Source organism: Pipistrellus hanaki (assembly GCF_964339955.1).
Source record: "Pipistrellus hanaki genome assembly, chromosome: 8".
Lineage (NCBI taxonomy): Eukaryota > Metazoa > Chordata > Mammalia > Chiroptera > Vespertilionidae > Pipistrellus > Pipistrellus hanaki.
Window position 1 is genome coordinate 36,670,011 of NC_140510.1, and position 25,028 is coordinate 36,695,038.

The following is a 25,028-nucleotide window of genomic DNA, read 5'->3' on the forward strand; positions in this document are numbered from 1 at the left end:
GGAAAGGAGAGGGAGAGATAGAAACTTCAATGATGAGAGAGGATCATTGATCAGCTGTCTTCTGCATGCCCCACACTGAGTTTGATCTCGCAAGCCAGGCATATGCCCTGACCAGGAATCGAGCTATGATCTCCTTCCTGGTTCATAGGTTGATGCTCAATCACTGAGCCACACTGGCTGGGCATCCTCCATCTATTTTTGTCTTGGTCATTGTCCTCTCTTATTCCCTTTATCAGGTATTTAAATTTTTTATTACTCTCTTCAGGCTGAGGCCCCATTCACTATTCATTTTCTCATCGGGTGGACAAACACTGTAAAATACTCACCTGCTCTCCCCTTCTCTTTCTTGCAAACCCTCCTCTGTGGCCTCAGGGAGGAAGGCGTTCTTCCTCCCATCCCACCCAAACCCAGTTCCTCTTTCTGTGGGCTTAGAACTGCCCCTCTCATCCCATCTTCTCCAAGACCTTCTTCCATTAACAACTCCTGCTCTCTTGCCGGCATCTTCTCTCTGCCAGCTATTTTTGTTTGTTTTGTCCTCCTCTCCCCCTCAGCTTCTAAACCTGTAAATTATTTACCATCTTTTTTGAAAAAAAAAACAAAAAAAAAAACAACCTTCAACCCCCTCCTTTTTCTAGCTATGGCCCAATCTCTCTCCTTCCCATTTCCATCATACTTCTCAAAATTTCAAGTTCTCCATTTCCTAATTTCACTTTCACTTTCTAGCTCAGTCTCATCTGGTTCTGGCCCCACAATTCTGCTGCATTTCCATTGGCTAAGATCACCAGTTTTCCTAATTCTTAGAGTCCGTTTTATCTGACCTTTCCTCTCTGTGGTTTAGCAATTGGATCAATATTGACTTGATCCTACATTGTATTAAAAGGGTATTTGGCTAAGGAACCAAGACCCTAGGGGGAAGGCATTCTTTTTTGCATCCCATCCGACCTAGTTCCTCTTCCTGTGGGCTTAGAACTGCCCCTCTCAACCCATCTTCTCCAAGACTTTCTTCCAATAGTGACTCCTGCTCTCTTCCCTGCATCTTCTCCCTGCTGGCAGAGAGATAAAAAAAAAAAAAAAAAAAAAAAAAAAAAAAAAAAAAAAAAGACTTAACTAAGACAGCTAATAGTGGAGATAGCCACTCTGTGAGAAGTCTTAGGTAAAATTGACAGAATTGTTGAATTAGGAAGATGAGAAAGGATTTGTGGATAACCTCTGAGTTTATAGCTTGGGAGACAAGAGATATTGTGTCTTCATATTAATGGAAAGAGACTATAAGAAAAATCTGGATAGGGGAATAGAAAAAAGTTTCCAAAGTTCTGCTCATGATTAATTTAGCTTGGAAAAAAAGAGAAACACATATAAAGTAAATTTGTTGAGCTGTGGATATTGGGAGAATATTTTAATTTAGAGTAGATAACTTTGTACAGCTCATGAGGTCTTGCAGAAAAAAAAATATCTTTGAGATCTAGTTAAAATTTGTCACCTTAAGCAAGATAAAACAGTTGAACTAATAACAAATCTTCATTTCTCCAAGAAGGTTTTAGGATTAAATGAGCATAATACAGAGGAATCTGAACCTCTGACTGTCCCTAGCATAAACTCAGTGGTGGGGTCAGGATTGGGGGCTACCAACACTGCAGCAGTCATTTGCGGGGCAGAATTCCCGGAGAGCTAGGGTGTCTTATCCTAGGATCAGGGAGGGGAACATGCTATGTGTGGGGGGAAATGGGGAAAAGAGGCTGATCACTGGCATCACGTCTGAATTTGTCTCGGAGACCTGATGGCCAGGTCTGTTCGGTTACATTTTCAGGTGCCTAAGTTTGAGAGATTGATTTTGTCAGACCACATGTGGGGGCTGGATTTGTTAGGGAAGGCTGTCTTCAGTTCCCCCGAGACATCTGAACAGAGGAAATGGGAAGGGAACACCATGTGGGCAGTTCTGGTCATGTTGAGAGGGCTTTCATGTAGACTGTCCAGTGGGAGCTGGACAATTGACTTAGAAGAGGTTGATGAATGCCTTGGGATGGAAGGTAGTGAAAAGAATGAGAAGTGGAGTATAAATGGAATTTCTGCTGATCTGATAGTTAAAAGACATGTTGATTCAGACGAATCTGAAAAAGAGACTAAAACCAAACATTCAGAAATGTAGGAATGATTATATTTTATTCTTCAAAAAATACACACAGAATCTAAGGAATGCCTTGCTTTACAATAGCTGCTCACTTTATTTCTTGTCCTACTGTATACCTAACACAATAAAGCCCAATTTAGAGATTTTTTTTAAAACAAGGATACTTAAAAAATAATACAACTTTATTGCAGCATCACTACTATATCCTAGTAGAGGTGAATTTTTCACATCACGTCGGTTTAGTTCTTTGAAGAAAGTCTTAATAACTAAAACTGTATAAATCTTAGTGCAAAATAACTGGTCTAACAAATTTAATAAAAAATATTTCAGAACAACTACAATATAGTTTTAGTTTATACTAAACCTGTCTTAGGTAATTATTTACAATTTTATTATAGCATAAAAATTTTAAACTTTAAAATAAATCTGTGGATTTTATACAAAAATACTCTAACGTACAAATATAAGTTAAATGTTGAATAAAACATTCACCAGGTCCAGTGGAAGTTATTAAGAATATATCCTCAGTGATAAAATGTACAGTGGCAACCCAAAACAGTGTTTCGTTAATCATTCATAATTTTAAATATTTTAGTAGTAATCATAAAGTTTATAGTTTCATTGTATAATTTTCATTTTTACAATTACAAGATATACACTTTCCTTCACAGACTACTTCTCTTTAGCTCACTATAAAGTAAAAAAATAAAAAATAAAAAAAATTGTTAGTCAAAAGTTGACATATCATGTACATTATATAAATTGTAAAATTTTCAAAATCTCTTAGCTGATTCCCTTTAAAAAGGAAACAGATATATGTTGTACCTAAGAAAAGACAACAAACCCATACTGCTACAAGGTTATCTAATCAAACTAATTAACAGAGTTCTCACATGAGAAAAATATTAAGTACCAAATCTTTAACAGTCACTGTTTTATGAATAATTATGAATGGAACAAAATTTTACATTTAAGTAATTTTGTATAAAATGTATTTGGACTAGTATAAGAATCATTTTGCCAGGAGGTACCATTTTGCTGTGCAAAAAATAAGCACACCTCTCCTTTAATACTTTCCCTCAAATGCTACAAGTGACATTTTAAAACAATGTTGACATTACTTAGAGTTCTGTTTTTACCCTGAGGTACTAATTTTGCATTTGGCCAGATGTTCATAAAAATTAAAAGGGAGATGTATGACCTAGTAATACACCAATTTAAATTTTTAGACATTATGTTAAAATGTCATTAAAACATACGCATTCTAGTTACCAACCACATTCTTACAGAGAAAAGGCACATTAAAATTAGTTCCTTTCCATTCTGTTCAGTAGAGTTATATGCATGGCATGTTTGAATAATTAAACATGGATACCAGAATAGCAACTTCAACAATTGAAAAAGTACTTGGGAAGAGACTAAATACTGACACTGGAAAAATTTTAAATGGCTCATTTTCCCTAACATGTTAGTGCAAATTAGCAAACTTTTAGAAGAATTTAGTCCTGGAAAGAAGGAAGCATAATCTCATCTTCATTCACTCCTTGTTCATATCGGACGGAAGAGAAGCCTGCCCAGTGCATACGTTTCCTTTGGAAGAGGAACCAGACCAGTCCGCCGAGGAGAGCTAAGATGATTAGCACGGTGAAAGCAATAAATATTCCTCTGTAATCAGAGCCTAGAGCAGGGGAAGGTTTGACATTGGAGGAGAGAATATAAAAGCGATTATTATTATTATTAATTTTATGCATTTGGCAGGGTGTCACATAAGCAAACCTTGTACAGATTAGATCCAATAAGTACTTGATTGTTTCAGAGCATGAACACAATTAAAAATCACCACCAAACACTTAAGTGCTTCCCCCCCAAATTTATTTTCCTTTTCATGCAAATCCTTTTCATTAGTATAGCAATTTTCTTACAAAGAAATTGAAGCTTCAGTGTCTCCTACTCTTAGACATCTTCCCTGATAACCCAACTGAGAGTAGCTATCTCTCTAGTCTCAATCACATAGTTTATGACAATTTGATACTTTCCTCTCTTCTAAATGTGGGCTTGCGTGGTGGTTACATATGATCTGTCTCCCTCCACTAGATTCTGAAGAAAAGGCATCTCATTCGTCTTGTTCCCAGGTGCACTCAGCACATAGGACAGGGCGTGACGTAGAGACGAGGCTCAAAATATCTGCTGAACCAGTGAGTGAGTATACAGATACTTTATGCTAGATCTTTAAGAATGGTGCTGTGAAAAAATTTAGAGCTCTTTGGCTAGAAATCAAGATTTTTATGGTTATTTTATATATCAACTCATGCTGAAAGGTAAGTCCAAATTGTGATTTCTTACAGACATCCAAAGTAACTCGAATTAATCAAATCGAGTTTTGGAATGCTGTTAAGGTAATCATGAGTTCCAAGGGACTGAGGAAGAAGGAAGCAAACTGCAGAATTTAATCTTTGAGCTTTTAAAAATTTAAACTATAGAATGAGACATATCTTAAGAACATTTTCAAAGAATTGACCTATCTGACAATTCTGGCAGCTTCCATTTTCCTTAAGAAAGAATTGTATAAAATTGAGGTTTTTAGTCATTTCCTCTGGAAGTCCTAGGCACCTGGTGCATTTATCATCTTTGGTAATCTAGTTTTCTGAGGGAAAGAATCTCTATAACTTAAGATTTTTTTTATTTTTTATTAATACACTGTAAGGACAAAATGCTTTAGGACCTAGGACAACCCTTTGCATATTATTAAGTTGTATATTTATTTTCTAACCTGTTCTGCAAAAACGTTTCCGAAAGACAGGTTCCATACTTACCTAGAGGGACTTTGCAGACAACTCGTCCATAGCCATGTGAACATTCAGCTTTTACCCAAGTTTCATTTGAGGCTAACAAAACGCTACATTTTCCACCGTTGCTCCTTCGTTTATTTGCCCATTTGACAAATTTCACTTTTGATTCATCTAACCAATTCCAAGATTTATCTAAAGAAGGAAATCAAATACGACTATGTTTACTGTCACTAAATTACTAAAGTAAAAAGGCTTGCAGCTCATACAGTGTTGTGCCACTACTTAAAATGAAATTTATTAAAAGTGAAAAAATGTAAAAGAAGTCGCACTTGTCACATTTTAAGTGCCCAATTGCTATATGTAGCTAGTGACTACTATACTGGACAGGGCAGATATAGAAAGTTCTATTAGACAACACAGATAGAGTATGTAGTGTTTTGATTAAAGGGCAGGATTCTCGCACATTTATTGAGAGAGAGTAGATTTCTACAGACTTTATCTCCCTCCCTCTCTTACCCCCGGTGAAAAAACTCATCATTAAAGTATGTTGGTGGGAAGGAGGCGTCCACCTTAACTCCATTTTTTATTTTCCAGTTGAGGCAGCACCGCCTTGTGGTGATAGTGTAAACACAACTTATAATTCATAAATAGTCAACTTTGAATCCATTCTTATTTTTTTTGTTTTAACTTTTATTATCTCCCTCCCTCATCAATATATGTTTTTTATTGCATCTTTAAAATATCACAACTAATTCTGAGGAGTAATTTGGCATTTTGCTGTTTCTGTAGCTGGGCAGCTTAGATCTTATTCATTAGCCTGCTGAACTGTTTTGTTTCCAGAAACACAGATACCATCAAAAATTTTTTCTGATCTCTGTGTTTTTCACTATTGTAGCTTGCTGAATCAAAGTAGCTAATGTGAATAAAAATTCAGTCATTTCCTTCAAAAATCAAATCTTTCTGGGCTTGAGATACTGAACAAGCAATACCAGATCTCATCCGAACCCTGCAGATTATTATTTGCCCAAGAAATTTGACTTCAGCAAGAGAACCACTGTCCTGAATAGCGGCATTGATGGGGAAATGAGGGTACCCAGAACTCATCTTGTAATGGAAGCTCAGTGTAACTAACACCCTTGACTGTGTTCTGTACGTGATTTCAGATGGTGCTAACGGTGGCCAGTTCCTTTCTATTTTCCCACCATTTGTCAACCCAGAGCCTCTTCTTCTTCTTCCCAGGGAGAATGATTTCTACATTGATGTGACAGAAGTCCCTCCGCAGGGTGCCTCTGAGGTCCTTCACAATAACCACACGTCCTTTAGCGTGATGTTGACATTATCTGAGCTGTTGACAGTCTGACTGCTCAGAATGGACTTCATAGTCACAGCAGATGGGGCAAAGAGCTTAGCTTGAGTTTTTAATTTTTTAATTAGTTATTTGTTTTTAAATTGAATTTAATGGGATGACGTTGGTTTATAAAATTATATAGGTCTCAAGTGTACAACACCACAAAACATCAACTGTACACTGCCCCAAACAAAGTCTCTTTTTGACAAGTGCTTAACATTTTGAAATTCACATTTCAAATATTTAGAATTATACTTTGTATAAAATATGAAACAGACTTCCTATTAGTCTATTGAGTTTCTACCCTGAACTCACTCATTATCAATTTCAAGTTCACTCAAACCCTGCATCTGTTATTCTTTGTTGAAATACTAGAAGCCCGGTGCACAACATTTGTGCACTCAGAAGGGGGCGGGTCCCCTTAGCCTGGCCTGCGCTCTTTCGCAGTCCAGAACCCCTTGGGGGATGTCCACCTGCTGGCTTAGGTCTGCTCCTCAGCAGTCAGACATTCCCTGAGGTGTCCTTAGCGCTACAGATTCAGTGCTTGCCAGTCGTGAGCCCTGCTTCTGGCTGAGTGGTGCTCCCTCTGTGAGAGTGCACTGACCACCAGGGGGCAGCTCCTGCATTCAGTGTCTGCCCCCTGGTGGTCAGTGTGCGTCATAGCGACCAGTTGTTCTGCCATTTGGTCGATTTGCATATTAGGGTTTTATTATATAGATTCCTTATTATATAGGATTCTTCCACAGATCTTTTTGAATTAATACTTTACAATTTTATAATTATTTTCAAAAATAAAACAAATTGCTATGAAGATAAAATTTTTTCTCTATGATAAAAATATTCCAAGAGGGAGGGAAAGAATAAGAAAAGAACTTTTTGAATAACATATTTATAAACTGGGAAAACTTGGGGTGATAGACATGAGAACTCTAAGGGAAGTAAGACTCCTTGTAGGGCATGGCAAACACAGATATTGCTGTAGAAGAAAAATAGATCTTATTGGTCTAAGTATCTTAAATTTCTAACAATGCCAGTTGGTTTCAATTTATTTTCTATTGCATCATTACTAATAAGTTATTCACTTATTCATTAGGAATTTATAAGCCTTGAAAACAGCCAGCAGACCTAGCTTACTCATCAATAAGAAGCACTTGAATTAAATACCATTTGACATTCTTCAGTAAGGTTGACTTGGTATTTAGGACAAGTCAGAGCTCTCTTTGCACACTGCACATGCAAAGATGTCACTTACCAGCAGTATGCTGAGATAATCCAAGCCAAACTCTCATGGTAATGTTTTTATTTTCCCTTATCAGTCTGCTCACGAATTTATTCTCATCTTCATCCTCTATGGTAACAATAGTTGCAGAATGATCTGTTGAAGGAAAACAAATCCCTAACTAATTAGCTTCATGCAAACTAAGTTGGTGGTTTATTTTGAGCCTTTGAGAAAAGACAAATTATCATGATCAAGGTCACTGAGAAATTCAAACTTTACAGAGAATGTTTTTAAAATCAAATATTGGCATTAATATCTTCCTAAAAAGTTAGAAATATTTCTAGATTGAAACTTTATAAAGAAATTTCGTGTCTGTGTTTTACTTACTATGCTTACTGGTGACCTTTTAAAATCTTGGAACTGCCTAACCAGAGAGACTGTTGTGTATGAACAGTTCATCATAAGAAGTGGGGACATGACAGTAGAAAGGTATGTTTCCCTATAGATATTCAGCACTCTCTCTTCAACAACAATTTTTGCATAAGTTTGCTTTTGTTAAAATGAAAAATAAAGCAAATATGTTTGGGGTGTTAGGGAGCATTAGCCTTCCACTTAACATTATTTTATACATATGTGCATTTGGTCATACCTACTGTAAGTGCCGAAATATAGTATGGAATTGAAAGAGTGAATATGCTTGAAGTTTGATAGTTTGCCCCAAACTCAGAGAACATAGCATCAGGCAAGAGATAGAAATAAAATAATAACTAGAGTTGGAAATCAATCCTAAATGGAATCAGATAGTCTTCAATAGCAACTAGCATATCCACACTTGAACTTTTGTAGTAGGTTGTATTTAAAGGGCAAAGGGAAGCCTTTATTCTGTTCTACATCCCACAGTATACAGGTACTTTATGTTACCATGCTTATTATTACCTAATCCTATGGAGGAAGGCATTATCCCCATTTTATAGATGAGGAAGCTGAGGCTCAAGGAGAGCAAGTAAATTGGTAAGGTCTACACAGCTAGCCAATTATCGAATTACAATAGAAAGTCAATCTCAGTCTTTCTAATGATAAGTTCTAAATGCTCACTATTTGCAGGGCACTGCCCTACATTTACAAACATTACCTCATTTTATTCATTAATACAACAATCCAATCTTTACCCAAACTTTGAAGTAAGTACTACATTTGGCTCTTCAACAATGGGTTTGAACTGTGAGGGTTCAAAAAAGGATTTTCTTTTCAATAAATATACAGACGGCCCTCCGTAACTCTGGGTTTTGCATCCTCAGATTCAACCAACCTTGGGTAAAAAACAGTATTTTCCATCTGCATTTGGTAATCCGCTGATGTAGAGGGCCAACTGTATGTATTGATCTATGCCATTTTATATGAGGGTCTTGAGCATCTTAAGATTTTGGTATCTGTGGGGATGGGAGGTGGTTCTAAAACCAATCCCCAGTGGATACTGGGGAATGACTGCATATTTTGGAGAATCAAAGGTTATACACACATTTTCTACTGAAAGGGGGAGGGAGGTCACTGCCCCTCACCATTTGTTGCTTAAGGATCAACTGTATTTTTATTCTCACTCTTTTTAGATGAGAAAAGAGAAACAATTATGTAAGTTCCACAATACCACTCAGCTACTAAGTGTGGGAGCTTGGTGGATTTGAACCCAAATCTGTCTGCCTCCAAAGCTTAAGTGTTTAACACATGCCCACTACAATAACAGTAAACCTTCCTATTTTCTCCTTTCGGAGCCAGAGGCTTCTGACCTCCAGAGCATATATGCATATACTAGTATATAGCTCATAATATTTCCCATCACATTATCTATCTATCTATCTATCTATCTATCTATCTATCTATCTATCATCTATCTATCTATCTATCTATCTATCATCTATCATCTATCTATCCATCTATCTATCATCTATCATCTGTTATATATGCCTGTGTGTGTATATGTCTGTATTATGTATGTTAACAAAGAACAGTTCCCACACAAAGGTTCCTATCATATAGTTAAGCAGTAACATGGAGATTTAAAAATCTTCCACGTGCATCTACAATAATTAGAAAAAAAGAAAAAAAAAGAAAAAAGAAAAAAAATGAGATAGATACCATCTGGCTAGCTACACTGATACCCAAGAATACAGGTATTCTAGAAGTCATTTCACAGTTTGACCACTGGCTACATTTATCATGGAGAGTGATGATCATTGCTGCTCATCCTAAGGTAGTTCTATCTGAAGACAGAAGTCCTGTTTCTGTGGTGATCTGATGATGTGAGCCACTGCTACTGCATATTGAATGGACAACACATGCTTTGTGCTACCCTGGTCAGGCTAAGCTTATTTATTAATAACTAAGTGATAAAAAATCTACAATTTTGCATTTGCTACTTAACCAACTTTATAAAAAATTTACCTCTTAACCCCTTCATCTAAGCAAGTCTAGCTATATTTAAAACTGTTTCCTTGTATTTTCACATAACAATTTACTTATTTTTTCATTCTACTTCCTCCCACTTACTTCTATTTTCCATGTACGTATTCTTAGATCGATCATTTTTAATGGCTATTTCAATATTCCATTGAAGTCGTACATCATAAAATACTTAACCACTTCCCCACCACCGGGCAATTAGGTGATAATGCTATTATCAGTTGTGTCTACTTTAAAAATATTTTCAAAAATATAATCATTGTCTCAAATTATTTCTTTAAAAACAATTCCAATGATTATATTATTGAATCAAAGAAAATAAATGAATTTTAACTCACCAAGTTCTGAACAAAACTGTTTGGCTTCTGAGAAACTGTGCAACGCCTGGTCAGATGCATAACAGTGGCCCTTGTACTGGATCCACTGGGGTCCATTCCCTTTTACTGCTGGGCATCGCGATGAGTATGTAAGAGGGGATACCTCTGGAGCTATAAAAATGTGAGACAGTTGTAAAAATGCACAGAAAAAATAACTGACTTTTGAGTATATATTCTAATTAGATTTTTGGAATACCATTTTTAGAACTTAGACGACAAAGAAAAGTACTTGCCTTCGAAGATGGATTTAGACTAAGTGAAAAACAACTGGAAAGACACAATAGGCAAGGAAGCAAAGATTGGCTAGACAGGCCTGTAAACTACTTTGAAATAGCAATCACAATTCTTTGGATTCCTTTTTATTTTGATAACAGAAACCTTATTTTACCTTGCCAAACACTATTCAGAACTACTTTTAAAAATCACAACCACAAATGAAAATTTGGTGATGTGTTTGCAAAATGTAACATGTCAGCAAAGAAAAAGCAGTCTCAAACAAAAAAAAAGAGTACGTGTGGCTTCTCAGCTTTTGACCCTCCCTCTCTGGTTTCCATTTAAAATGTTTAACTTTTCATTGTGCTGTATAACACAGGAAGCCTGTGTAGCAAAGCCTGTGCCTCTGATTATTAATTTCCACAGAAGAGAGCATGAGAACTGGAAGGTAAATTGTTAGCATGCTATTTGTGAGGTACAGATCATCAGGATCAAAGCTCTGACCTGGTATGGTCAGTCATCTCAACCCCAGCTATTCTCTGTGTGCCTTCTGCAGGTTTGTATGTCCTTCAGCAACTGAAGGCTCTTCCTGCCTTTTCCCCTCCATCTCTCAATTTGGTAGGTCCTTCTAATTTGTGGTCCCAGTGGTTCCAGAAGAATGGCTGCTGCTGTTTCCTTTGCCATCAAGAGATGTTCTGACTGTTCTTAATTCCTTCTTCTGTTTCTCTAGCTGGGCTTGATCTTTTTTGAACTTAAATTATTTGATTGGCTTTTGCCTCCATTCTTTTCAAGAACGCACTTGGTTTGAGCTCTAAGTCTCCCTTCAGTTTGACAGTTGATAAGTTTCCTAGCGACTGGTGATCAAAGCTCATTGCCAAGTACATCTGTAAAGTCTGCAGGACTTGTGACAGGTCTACATTAACGCTGCTGATGGAGAGAGACATTACTAGCAAGTGCTTCCTTTTACCACCTTGTGAAAATAGTTGCTTTTTCAAAAATAAACTGTCGACCACTCCATTGTTGTGCAAGACAATGATCTGTGAGCTTCATTAGATACAAAACATATTGAATGTTGGCTCCCAAGGCATGGCTAAGACTGGCGGACCTTCTTGAATTGCTTGGCTTTGAAAACTAGGAACCCTTGGAGATCTTCAAAGTCCACTCGTTTCTATCCAGTCTGCTTCTGGGCTGTCTTAGGCTGCAAACGGTTTCTTTCTTTACTGCTAAGTAAAATGGAGTTTTACTTCCAACTCTTGCATTTATTTTTTTCTGCAAGGGCCAGCAATGAGAACCAGAAGCTTCAGAGACCAACCCCGCACCAGGCCTGGCCACCCAGCATGCCTCTGCAGCTCCTGGTGGTCTGGGTTCTTGTGCTCTTCCCCAAGGCTCACGCTCTACCTATCAGGAATGATCTCAAATACAGCCCCTGATGGAAGGGGCTCTTTCCTCAACTTTAAGGATCATATAAGTTTGGGAAATGCTTAGTTACACAACATGCAGCAGACTTCTTGACCACAGAGACTCTCACAGCCATCAATCAATATGGTAGGCCACCTAAAGCATTTCTCAAGCTACATGCTGTGGGACACTTCTTTTAAAGAAGAATCCCAGTCTTTGAAAACACTGCTAAGTGAAACTGAAACTCACAAATTCTAGAGTTAAAACTTCCCTAGTGATGGAACTACTGAATATCTATGAGAACAAATTCCCTGACCAGGTATATTGTATTTATTTCTCTTTGCAAAGTATCAAAATTAGTTTTTGGAGAAATTGTGAATAAACCTCATTTAAAATTTCTAAAAATTCCTTTGAGTACTAATCAAGTGTATAAAACAAGCAGTATATTTTAGTAAATACACAATTATTTGAAATCAAGTCTTACATTTTGTAGATTTATAGCAAATAGCACCATCTTTATAAGAGCTGCAATCTTCATGTTTCCAAAATCCTTTTGGATCCAAGAAAACACAATTCCCAGGAGACTGTTTATCTTTCCATAGGATGTAGTCAAACGCACTGCCATCAGACCACTCAAAATTTGATTCTGTGCCCTGTTTTAAGAATGATAGAGACAACCTGAATCTAGATGGATGAGTTAAAAAAGAACATAAATAAGAACATAGATACTTTAAGAAATGTTGAAGTGGAGCATTAATTATTTGCTTGCAAGTGTTGTAGGTCTGGATCTATTTGGGATTTACTTTTGATGCACTGATTTGAGATATTTGCTCTGGCACAATTTACGTAGGATTTTAAATTTAGAGTCAGTTTTTATATGCTATCTCTAGATTTATTCTGTTTAAGGATGAGTTTATATAACACTTGAAATAAAACAATGTGTAAATTGTTTCCACTTATCACAATTACAGATTTACAATTCCAGCATTGATATTATCTTAAATATTGTTTTTCATATTACAGAAGCCAGTAATCAGCAGGGGGCTGGAAGAGAAAATTACTTCCCAAGATTACTTTTTGATTTTTCCTTTATTCTATAATCCTAAATTCACTATCCTTTATTTTATTTTCTCCATTGTCCTAAAGATTATTTACACCAGGCCTTCTATTCTAATTTCAATAGATGGCTATTTTTTTTGTATACTAGTCATTATTATAGCTACATGAATATAATAATTAATAGAACTCAAATAATGGCACAAAAGACGTGTTTACTAGTAGAAGATTACTCTCAAAGAGTGCTGATTTCTAGGGGGGAAATGGCAAAAGTATATATGTTTACTAGTCCTAATGTTAAGAATTTAACTTGCAATCGTCCTTATGATCCTAGATTAAGGAAAATAATTATCACTCCAAAATCTTACAGATGAGGAAATAAGCTTCAAGTGTCAAATATCTTGCCCACGATCACCCAGTATGCAATGGAAGATCTGCCACCAGAGCGGACCTCGGGCTCTTCTGATTTCGTGCTCCTTCCTTTTCACCAGCTTTTCACTTGGTCTCCCCCAAACGGATCAGAGAGGTGTTGTTGTGTTACTCATTTGCTGGGCCCGGGCAGTGTTGAGGCTACGGCAGTCCCGGCCACATGCTGCAGTGCACACTACAGATATATTTCTCAATTTGTTCTATATTGTGGAAAGTCGAGAAAGCACTATGCTATGCTAATTAAGTCCCAGGACTTAATCTGGTGCTATACTTCGCATTGGTATTTTATGTTCACATTGCCAAACCTCTAACAAATGTGGGAAACTTCTGGACAGCACAGCAATACTCACATCATGACTTGAGAGCCCAACCCACAGTGGAAATCCATCCCGCTTTGCGATATCTTCCAGGAAGAGCTCGCCCTTTGGGTCGTGAACACTTGCCAAATGACCTCCACTCTGAGAGCACATGTTTACTGCTTCATACCATGTCACTGTTTTTTGAATGATGCTGTAAATGCCGTCTCCATATGGAATAAACTGTGGCAGAGTAGTATTATATGGTTCCTTGTAGTCAACTAAAATATTGAAATGAAAGGTGTTCATGATTAAATTTAACTGTTGACCAATGTCAGCCAATCAATTTAATAAATATTAGAAGTAAAATAGGTAAGACAGGTCATACAATCACTTCAAAAGTTAAATAAAACTGGGTTGCTTATTAGGAAGGAAGGTCAAATGCATACTTCATTTTTCTTTTTCCCACAGCACATTTAACAGGCTCTTAACTATGACAGTAGTCTGGTTGATTAAGAAAATGGCATACACATCGTCTTTCATTGAAGGAGCTCACATATTATTGTGGACAGAAAACAACAACACCTACAATTGGGATAAAACAATTACCTGATAGAATGTGCATAACTACTAGAGAAGGAGACATTCCTCTGTATTAAGAGAGTCATAAAGCCTGTTGGAAAAAAGGTCTCCAGATGTCAGGCTATGTGAAATTAGGACTAAAAAGAAATGAGGTAACCAGAAAGTAAGCCGAAAACAAACAAATAACAACAATAACACAACCACATTGATGAGGGTATTTCAAAGGGACCCAGAAACCAAGTGAAAGAGTGTCCAATGTCCAGAGCTGGGACAATCTGGTTAAAAGATTCAATAATATAGTGAATCAGATTATATTCCCAGTGTGACTTATGTAGCCATGAGCCCATAATGATATCAATAAATGACTGAATGATTTTTTTCAATTACAGTTTACGTTCGGTATTATTTTGTATTAGTTTCAGGTGTACAGCATAGTGATTAGACAATCGTATGCTTTACAAAGTATTCCCTCTGGTATTTCCAATATCCACCTGGAACCATATAGTTATTAGAATATTATTGACTACATTCCCTACATTGTACTTTAAATCCCCATGATTATTTTGTAACTACCTATCTATACTTCTCAATTCTTTCATCTTTTTTTTCACTCAGTCCTCCACCTCCCTACCCTCTGGCAACCATCAGTCTGTTCTCTGAGTCTGTGGGTCTGTTTCTAATTTCCTTATTCATTTATATTATTCTTTGGATTCCACATATAAGTGGAACATATAGTATTTTTCTTTCTTTGACTGACTTATTAAATGACAGTAGATTTTAAAATGTTGAAGAATAGAAAAAACCTCCTGTGTGGTCAAATTCCAAATAAAGTATGTGGATACCACCCCCTTCAGGAAGGCGGAGAGTAACTCTCCACTAAGTAAATGTGGACTGAGTACAGTGCCTTCCTAACAAAGAGTGGGAAGGGGGAAAAAGAGTAACTTTGCAGTGGAAAAATCTGTAAACATTACCTAGAGCCAGGTGACCAAGAATAAAATCAGCAGTGATAGTTGTGTTGATAGCATACCCTTCACATGATATGAGAATGACACTACTTCTGTGGTTTTCCCCTAACCTCCAAAACCATAACTCCAGTTTAATCATGAGAAAAGAATGAGGGACATTGTACAAAACATATGACCAGTACTCCGCAAAACTGTCAAGGCTACCTCTGTAGCACCTCTCATAGGATGGAATTCAGAAGAAGCACTCAAAAAATACAATTACAAGCTTCCCACCAGGAGAACCCTGGAGTGGAAATACACTCACCCATTTCAATTTTGCAAGCAAGAATGCTGTGCTGATGAAAGTAGCGTATTTCTTCAACAGCATCTAAGGTACGAACATCCCAGAAGCCATCAGTACTCAAGCCAGCAAAAAAATGGCCATTTTTTATAGCTGGTCTTCCCGATCTCCAGTGTGTATAGGACAGCATGGTCCCATCAGACCACATAAGAGAATTATCTGGAGAAGAAACATTTTTTTCTATGCTTAGAGATGAAATCAATATTTGAATTACAGTTATGAGGTTAATATTTCAATCATAACTTTTCTTTCTTTTTTCTCTACTTCCTAAAAGGTTATATGATTATGTGCATCTCTCTAAAATAATTATAACAGTGAGCCATACTTATTTTCAATGTTGAAAGTACAAGTTATAAACATGAAAATAAAAATTTACTTTTAATTCCACCATCCTGCAATAACTTTACATGTTGTTATCTTTCATCAAATATTCATTTTTCCTACATATATGTTTGACGGCAATGAAAATGAGTGTAACTATTTTATAAAAAAAATAATTTATTATAAGACTAATGACAAGTCCCTTCTCTGGACCGAAATCATACACAATTGTGCACGATTATGTCAACTGGTTTTTAACAAGAGTGCCAAGACAATTCAATGATGAATGAATTGTTTCTATGTATAAAAATAAAAAATGAGGTTGGATCCTTTCCTTTCACCATATACATAATTAACTCAAAATAGATCATAGATCTAAGAGCCAAAACTATAAAACTCTTAGAAGACAACACAGGAGAACATCTTTATGACCCTAGGGTAGGCAAAGCTCTCTTAGATATACACAAATGATAAAAGAAAAATATATATAATTTGGACTTCATTAGAATTAAAAGTTTTGTGCTAGAAATTATACTATCAAGAAAGTGATGGAAGAAAATACTTGCAAGTCATTTATTTGACAAGGAACTTCTATCCAGAATATAAAAAGAATAATTAGAACTCAACAATAAAAAGAACAAATAATATAAAAAATGGGCAAGGGGTAGGAATAGAGATTTCTCCAAAGATGACGTACAAATTGCCAATGAATACATGAAACAATGCTGAATAGTTTCAATCATCAGATAAATAAAATTTTAACCTCAGTGATAAATCACTCAGACTCACTTGGATGGCTATAATAAAAAAGACAACAAACAAAAACCGCCCATAAGTGTTGGCATAGATATGGGAGAAATTGGAACCCTTGATGGAAAATAGTACAGCAGCTTTGGAAAACTGTCAGTTCTTCAAAGGATTAAACAAATCCAACAATTCCAGACCAAGTATATGTCCAAGAGAAATGAAAACATACATCCACAAAAAGTTGTATATGAGTGTTTATGGCAGCATTATTCACAATAACAAAAAAGCTAAAAACAATTTAAATGCCCACAAACTGATAAACAGATGAATAAAATGTGGTATATTCATACAGTGGAATATTATTCAGTCATAAAAGGCACAATATATGATACATGCTACAGTGCTACATACATAAACATTAAAACCATTAAGCTAAGTAGAATAATAGTAACATAAAAAATCACATATTGTATGATCTGATTTATAAGAAATGTCTAGAGTAGGCAATCTGTAGTGACAGAAAATAGATCAGTGGTTGCTGAGGGTTGGGAGAGAGGATAGAGAATGAGGAGGAACTACTAATAGGTATGGTGTTTCTTGTTAGGTTAGTGATAATTGCAGCGCTCTCTGATTATACAAAAGGCCATCTACACTAATAAAAGAGAAAGATGCAAATTGACCATACCTCTATGACACCCGCCAGCCAACCAGGAATATGCAAATTAACCCAACAAAGATGGTGGGTTAATTTGCATATGCAGACACTGAGCAAAGACTGAAGACTGAAAGACAACTGAAGGCTGAAGAGGCTTGGCTTCTCTGCTGTGGCCGGAGTGAAGGCCTGGGTCCGGGTGTCGGAGGAAAACTGGTGCCGGCAGTCAGGGGGAAGGAAGGCCTATTGCACGAATCTTTGTGCAACAGGTCTCTAGTTAAGTTATATACCTTAAATGGCTAAATCATATGGATGTGACTGTATCTCAATAAAGTTTTTGGAAAAACAAACTGCTAGGCCTACTGAAATTATGAATTGGTATAAGGAGTAACGTCATTACTTCCTACACATAATCCTGGTTGTCTGGCTGTTTGTACCTTTCAGTGATCACCACCTCTCAAGGCATTATCCTGCAGGCAAACTCCTGACTGCAGCAAGGTAACACTAGCAGTTCTGTACATATGGTTTTGTTCTTTATTGCTGCTTCGTATCACCTCATGCATCCTAGTCTCTCTTTCCCTCTCCCCAAATGTTCAAGTTACAATTTCCTGACTAACACAATGGGCAAAGGTGTATTTCTAAAGTTGCTATACAAAAAGGTCACTTTTTCATTTGAAGTATCTTTCAATTGACATGTGGCTTCTCTTAGCAATGTCTATTCATGGCCTTAATTTTGAAAAGTTCAGAATTTTAAAAAGCAAAACAAAATCCTTTGTATGGGTGGTATACAGTTCAATGTAATTTAAGTATATCAAGGTGACAAAAAAACCCACAAATCTATGGGTATAACTTAAGCCAGTAAGAATTAGATTTAAACCAAATTTGCTTGAAACATCTCTCTATATGTTGCTCATATGGCTACATATCTTAATAGAAATTTTGTTACTCAGACATTTTATTAAAAATTTTAGGATGATTAAAAGAAAGTCTAGAGATTCAAAAACGCTTTTCAGAACATAAAATACATATTCAGTTGTTTGTGAAAATACAACTAACAAAATACATCAGAGGGTGCAATTGAAATCTCGAACTATATCCTGGGTGGTCTCCACTGCTCCATAAGTTCACTACTTCCTCAATACTTTCAGATAAAGCCTGAGAACTTTCCATCTAGTTTCCTCTGCCTCCCAACTACCCATTTCTATATTAAAGGGTATTCAAGTGTCATTGGAAAAAAGACTTGGGCAAATATGTCCTATTATGATAAACTCATCTTCAACTAGCAACCTAAATCTTACCATTTGCTTGATAGCTTAATTGTTGTTAACTAATTTGCAAGCCATAAACATTTAAGAAATGCCTTTGCAACTCATTCTAAGAAAGACAAGTTAAATACCAAAGAGAAGGCTATTTTTAAATGTCAGAGTTGAGTAATTTAGTTTCTTTTCCTACCCCACCTCTGATTATCATTGTTCTGTCCCCCTTCTTATGGCCTGTTTTTGAATAAATGCATACTTTTTGATGCTTTATACCCAAAGAGTGATTTTCTTTTTTTTCTAATTCCAAATCTTTTATGATTTTCAGAACATCTATAGTTGAGTATCTTTCTAAATTGGCCTATTATTAAAATCTGTGTTTTACAAAATTTTATAGCAATTAACTTGGATTTGTTGTATTTAGACACAATGTCAAATATTCTATCCCGTTATCAATCTATGTATCTGATTTTCCTAGTGTATACCCCAAGCCAATGCTCTAAAAACCACAGGCTCAACATTAATAGAAATGTAATTCTCACTCATCCCACATACACAGTACAGATACAAAGTCAGTACTGGAGATGTATATGGGAATGCGATCATTTTTAGTCTGGAACTGCTTGGAGAGAAAGTAGAGAAAGATTTATTTTTCACCATTTAACTCTAGGCTTGGTGTTAAAGACATTTTAATAGCAGAGCAGAGACATAAAAAATGTTTCATATTCATATGTTGTGTTTAGTGCATTAATGATAATTTTGTATATTAATAAATATATACTTTGAAGAACTACTGGTATTCTTTTATAGTTTGATAAACAGGTAGTTTATAAAAAGTATAAATGTAAATAAAATCAGCAGATTTAGAACTTACTTTCATAAGTTAGACCTAACATGACCCATGACGCCATATAATTAAAGTGCAGAAGTTGCTGAAGAACAAAGTTATTCTCTTCTTCATCTCGAATACTCAGAATATGTGATTTTGGATCTGTTAAGCAAAAAAAAAAAAAGTCAATAATTTAAACAATAATTTATCTAGAATACTTTATTTGAATTAGAAAATGTTATTTCTGAGTTTAATATATCCCTAAACTTAAATAGCAGAAAATAAGAAAGACATGTTAATTAAAACTGTCTCATTGTACTAAAATGAATAGGTTAAGAAGTTTTAAAACATTTTGATGATAAATAAGGTCTTACAGACTAGTGACAATCTAGTAGATGAGCTGAGTATTTAAAACTAATTCACTTCATCTTTCCCATTTAAAGCTTATTTTGAGTTGGTATAATTCCACCTGTATTTATGATACATTGTCAAAGACTGTAATAAATAAAAGCTCTTGGATGGGTTCTAAGACAGAGTTTCAATTTTCTATAAGTCTTAGTGATCATTCTTATATTAGGGTTAAAAAAAGTTTTTATTTCCCATACTGTGTTCCTCGGGGAATTAAGAGGAGTTTCTCAGAAAAGAGCTCCATGGATAAAAACTTTGCAAACACTTGGTAAACAAATCAACTAGTTCATTTAGTCAGTACTTCTTACAATATAAGCAAATGCACACTTAATCATCTGTAACAGAAGCGATGGTGTTTCTTAACCTTGTTCTTTTTTCTAAAGATCCTCTTGTGTAGAACACCTTTCAAGACCAGTGTTGAATAGAGCAGACTTTGGGGGGAAGGGAGGAAGGTAATGGTTTGTATTTCCCAAAGGCATTTTCCGCAAAATTCAGAGGTCCATTGTTCAGAAGTTCCAAATCCTCAGTGGATCACATAGAAAATATCTGAAAAGTCTTCGAAGTATGAAATGTGTGCGTGTGTGCGTGTGCGTGTGTGTGTGTGTGTGTGTGTGTGTGTGTGTGTGTGTGTGTGTTTTAAAGCAGAGCGGTTTCTTTGTGGCTTATTTAAGCTTCTGACCTCTCAAATGAACTTTTAATTTTGCCTAGAGTCTCCCCTATATAGTGATATTTCTTTCCTTTGTGAAGTAGAACCCATTTTGTTTACACCTGTAAAGCTAGACAAATTCTCTAATGAATGGATAAAGAAAGAGGTAACTGCTATACCTTCCATTTTAATTAAAAACAAATTAATGTAGAAATTAGAAAATTACTAGTGCTAATTAGAAATATTTCTAACACAGACAAGATTTTTAAAAAATGAGCGTAATGCAATATATAATGCCCATATAATGTACTTACTCAGATTTTGGCATCTAGAATGAACATCATCTTTTGTTACTGCCTTGTATCTATTCTTTGCTACCAAGAAATTGTAGCAATAGTTCTGAAATGGTATCCACGGGGTATTTAAAACAGGAGATGGACAACGAACACTGTTAACTGGTGTGGCCTCTTTCTTAGTCTCATCTAGAAAAAAAATTAATGGTATGAATACTAATTTCAGATATAAATGCTAAATTCTCTATATAATAATTGGACTTGATTAGTAGGAAATATTTAGGAAGCTAAGAAATACTAGCCTGCTGCTGCTTGTTCTGTTTACATTCAATATAATGTGACCTCCTAACTGGCTTTCTTTAGGAAAGAAATTATTTAACAGTAATTTCCTTTCCCCGGCTGTGGAGTGAGTGGAAGAATGTAAAAAATGAGGTGCTATTGGGTTAATTGTACTTTCTGTCTTCCTCCATCTCCAAACTTCAAATGCAAAAGGCCGCCTCATAGGAACTATACAAACATAATAAAAGGCACGTAACTAAAACTTTGAGAGTTCATTAACAAGTGTCTGGTTACTTATATCTTTTCTAATTCTAAAGGAACATTTAATGAAATATGTGATGTATTAAGTTATTCCTTTAACAAAAGCAAACAGCAATAGTTTAAAACCTGACATCTAGAAAATCTAATTACGGCCCCTCCCTCCACCCCCCACCCCCCCGCCCCACACCGCCCTATTTTGTGAAAAGGCCATACATTCAAGAAGATGCAAGTATAGACATGCTCTACTCAAAGCCCACGGAACTGCTTAGGTGTGCAGTAGAGAGGCCTGCCAGTCTCTCCCAGCTTATAACCAGTCCCTCCGTTTGAGGAGTGTCTTTTTCGTACCCCAAACCCGCACGTTCCTCTGAGTGAGCTAGAGATTGCATACCCAACTCAGCCAAGTCCTTCAGATTCCCTCTGAGAAACGGAAAAGTGGCATTCAGGGGCAGTCACCTCCAGTGATGGGTGCAGGTGAGAGCTGCAGAGCCGCCATGGGTCACCAAGCGCACAGAGAAGCAGAGAGCAGGCAGAGAAGCAGAGAGCAGGTCCATAGAGAGAAGCAGAAAGCACAGGTAGAGGATGGCATTAGCCTCTGATTTTCATTCCTCACAAGCCTTAGCTCTATCCCCATTTTTTGAGGATCTAAAATTCTTATTTTTGGTTTAAAACTAGCTTGAGCTGGTGGCTGTTACTTATAACCAAATGAATGTCAACAGTGAGTCAGAGAAGAAATTGTAGCTGATGATACGAATTGTGAAAGGATTCCCACAAATATACAATTTCCTATAAGACTATAAACAGCAAACATATGCAAATGAGGCCAATGGGGATTTAAAATTAAAAGGACAATTACCATTGTCAGCTGATAAAGATAAAACATGTCTAAAAAGAATTAATGACAGAATATTTAATATATAGAATTTTTGAATACATATTTTCACAAATTTTGTTGTTAAAAGATCATGATTGTGTCCAGTCGGTGTGGCTCAGTGGTTGAGCGTCAACCTATGAAGCAGGAGGTCACGGTTCAATTCCCAGTCAGGGTACATGCCTGGGGTTGTGGGCCCGATCCCCAGGGTGGGGCAAGCAAGAGACAGCCAATCAATGATTCTCTCTCATCATTGATGTTTCTATCTTTCTCTTCCCATCCCTTCCTCTCTGAAATCAATTAAATATATTTAAAAAAAATAGGATGATTGTAATTTTCTTAATTTCAAAACCAGATTTTACAAAATCACACCCTTCAGGAGACTAATAGCAATTTGAGAAAGAAAATATCTGAATGTCGCATACTTCCTGGATAGTAGCAAATAGCACCCGGCTGGTGGTCATCGCATTCGGACGTTTTCCAGAACCCATCGGTGTCTAAAAACACACAGTCCTCCAGCTGCTCATTGTTGTCAGCCCAGCGACTAAACTGAAGGTGTTTCCCATCCGACCAAACGTAGTTGAGTTCATCCTGCAAAGAATGAAAACACATTTCAAGTGGCAATACGTCATGTAATCCCTTTTGTATTGCTTTGGCCCTCATGGTCCATCTAATGACTTTTAAAAAATATATATATTTTATTGATTTTTTACAGAGAGGAAGAGAGAGGAATAGAGACTTAGAAACATTGATGTGAGAGAAACATCGATCAGCTGCCTCTTGCAAACCCCCTACTGGGCATGTGCCCGCAACCAAGGTACATGTCCTTGACCGGAATCGAACCCAGGACCTTTCAGTCCACAGGCCAATGCTTTATCCACTGAGCCAAACCGGTTTTGGTCATCTAATGACTTTTAATGTTATCTTGTATTTAACACACATAGCACTTACTATGTGCCCAGGACTGTTCTAAGTGCTTTGCAAATGTTAACTTATTTAATCCTCACAACCATATGAGATAGACACTATTATGCCTATTTTACTGATGAGGATGCTGAAGGCATGTAGAGTGTGCAAAGTCACATGGAACATAAACTGCAGGGCATTCTAGTCCAGGTCGGCAGTCCTGGCGTCCATGGTCTGAATGATTACACTATGCTGCCTCACCCATCATTGGCATTGTTGGTTGTTGGCAATCAGAAAGCTAAAGTGGAGTGAAGACCCCGGTTAGGCACTGATAAAGCTAGAGACAACATGTAGTTGTGGAAAGAACATGGGCTTCAGAGCGAAGCACATCTGGCTTTGAATTCTGGTTTGATCACTTATTAGTTCTTGATTGTGAGGTTACCTTGCTGAGTTTCCACCCCCGCAGCTATTAAATGAATGTGACCCTGAACCTCCTGGGTAGAATTAATGGCACAATACGTGTAAAACACCTGACTCAGTGGCTAGCTGGTACACACAGAAAGCTACATACATGCTACGTCCCTTCTTCCTAACCCCTCAGACCAGTGGATGGCATGGCACTGCTTCCACACCTGTCTTTGGGGACGTGCTTCCTTGTCACTATATTCTGCTGTGCAGTCAAAAGTCTGCAAACACCTGCTGTTACATCCTGACCAGGCCTGGCCACTCGGCTATCTTAAGGAAGGCTTTACAGAGTAGGTACAGAAGTCTAGGAGATGGATTGCGGGGTACAGTTCTGTCTGAGCTTCCCATGTTGCTGCCAGATCTGAGGCCCCACACAGTGACTCATGGAGCGAAGCTTTCCTGAGGCCCAAGGTTAGTTTTGTATCCCTGGCTTATTTGGAATACTGGGCAAAGGCCACACACAGTCTCCTTAGCGAACCCATAATAGCAACATGGTGAAGCCTCAACACCATCAATGTTTCACTCTGAGCTGTCCTCCACCAGAGTTCCAGTTGTCACTGTGCTCAGTTATCCCCAAGCCACGTGGCTTCAGATGTAGCCCTCTGGCCATGTGACTGTACTTGTATGACCCTGGATTCCACCCCCTTGCTGCACTCCCAACGAACACAGGTCCCAGGCCCCTGAATTCCATCTCTTTAATGAGTACTAAATCTCTTTACTAAGACTCTACTTAGCTGTTACTGAATTCTGTTTAAAAAATACACTTTTATTATTGATTTCAGAGAGGAAGGAAGAGGGAGAGAGAGATAGAAACATGATGAAAGAGAATCATTCTTTGGTTGCCTCCTGCACACAGGTGCACTGACCGAGAACCGTGACCTCCTGGTTCATAGTCGATGCTCAACCACTGAGCCATACCAGCGGGCCTCTGTTTACTAAATTCTTGATCTGCTTTTTTTTGTTTTTTGTTTTTTAAAGAACCCACAAGGGAAGGCTGTTTGTTTTTCCGTTTTCAAATCCCATAGGGCCATGAGAATGGGAGAGTAGGTATTTTTATCTCCTTCAGTCATTTCCTTTGAGGGTTATGGCCCTTTTACCACTGCCAACTCCCAGATTCCTTGTCTCTCTCTGACATTCACTACGGATCTGGCCTATCTGCTTTTGCTGACATTCACTAAGGGGGTTCCCCAGGCCTTGTTCCAACCCCTGGCCCTCCCATTGACTTAGGGAAATCTATGTTCACGTGGGTGATTCTCCCAGTCCCCAAGTTTTCCCAGTTCCCTACTTCTACATACATTTACTGCTACATACTTGAGTGACCTACTGCCATAGTCACACTCTGGACTTTACATTTCCCAGAACTGCTGCACTGCAGATGCTGCAAATATGCCTTAGTTCAGACCAACAGCATTTTCTGCATGAATTTCTACAAGAAATTCTAACTAGTCTCTTATTATCTCTAGATTACTCACTTCCTCCCCCACCTTCTCCCAGAATAAT

At 37.0% G+C, this 25,028-nt stretch overlaps 1 protein-coding gene across 1 annotated transcript in view; it reads right to left on the reverse strand.

Annotated features, from left to right (window-relative positions):
- Nucleotides 1–2,289: 2,289 nt before the first annotated feature.
- LY75 (lymphocyte antigen 75) overlaps nucleotides 2,290–25,028 on the reverse strand; it is an 85,455-nt gene continuing 62,716 nt past the window's right edge. Inside the window, exons 26-35 of the mRNA XM_084891504.1 lie at nucleotides 22,583–22,748; nucleotides 20,771–20,938; nucleotides 19,448–19,564; nucleotides 15,562–15,756; nucleotides 13,765–13,991; nucleotides 12,414–12,582; nucleotides 10,280–10,429; nucleotides 7,518–7,640; nucleotides 4,942–5,109; nucleotides 2,290–3,806 (exon numbers count right to left, since the gene is read on the reverse strand). Of these exons, the coding sequence (XP_084747630.1) occupies nucleotides 3,628–3,806; nucleotides 4,942–5,109; nucleotides 7,518–7,640; nucleotides 10,280–10,429; nucleotides 12,414–12,582; nucleotides 13,765–13,991; nucleotides 15,562–15,756; nucleotides 19,448–19,564; nucleotides 20,771–20,938; nucleotides 22,583–22,748 (1,662 nt within the window). The 3' untranslated portion in view covers nucleotides 2,290–3,627. The remainder of the gene's footprint in view (nucleotides 3,807–4,941; nucleotides 5,110–7,517; nucleotides 7,641–10,279; nucleotides 10,430–12,413; nucleotides 12,583–13,764; nucleotides 13,992–15,561; nucleotides 15,757–19,447; nucleotides 19,565–20,770; nucleotides 20,939–22,582; nucleotides 22,749–25,028) is intronic.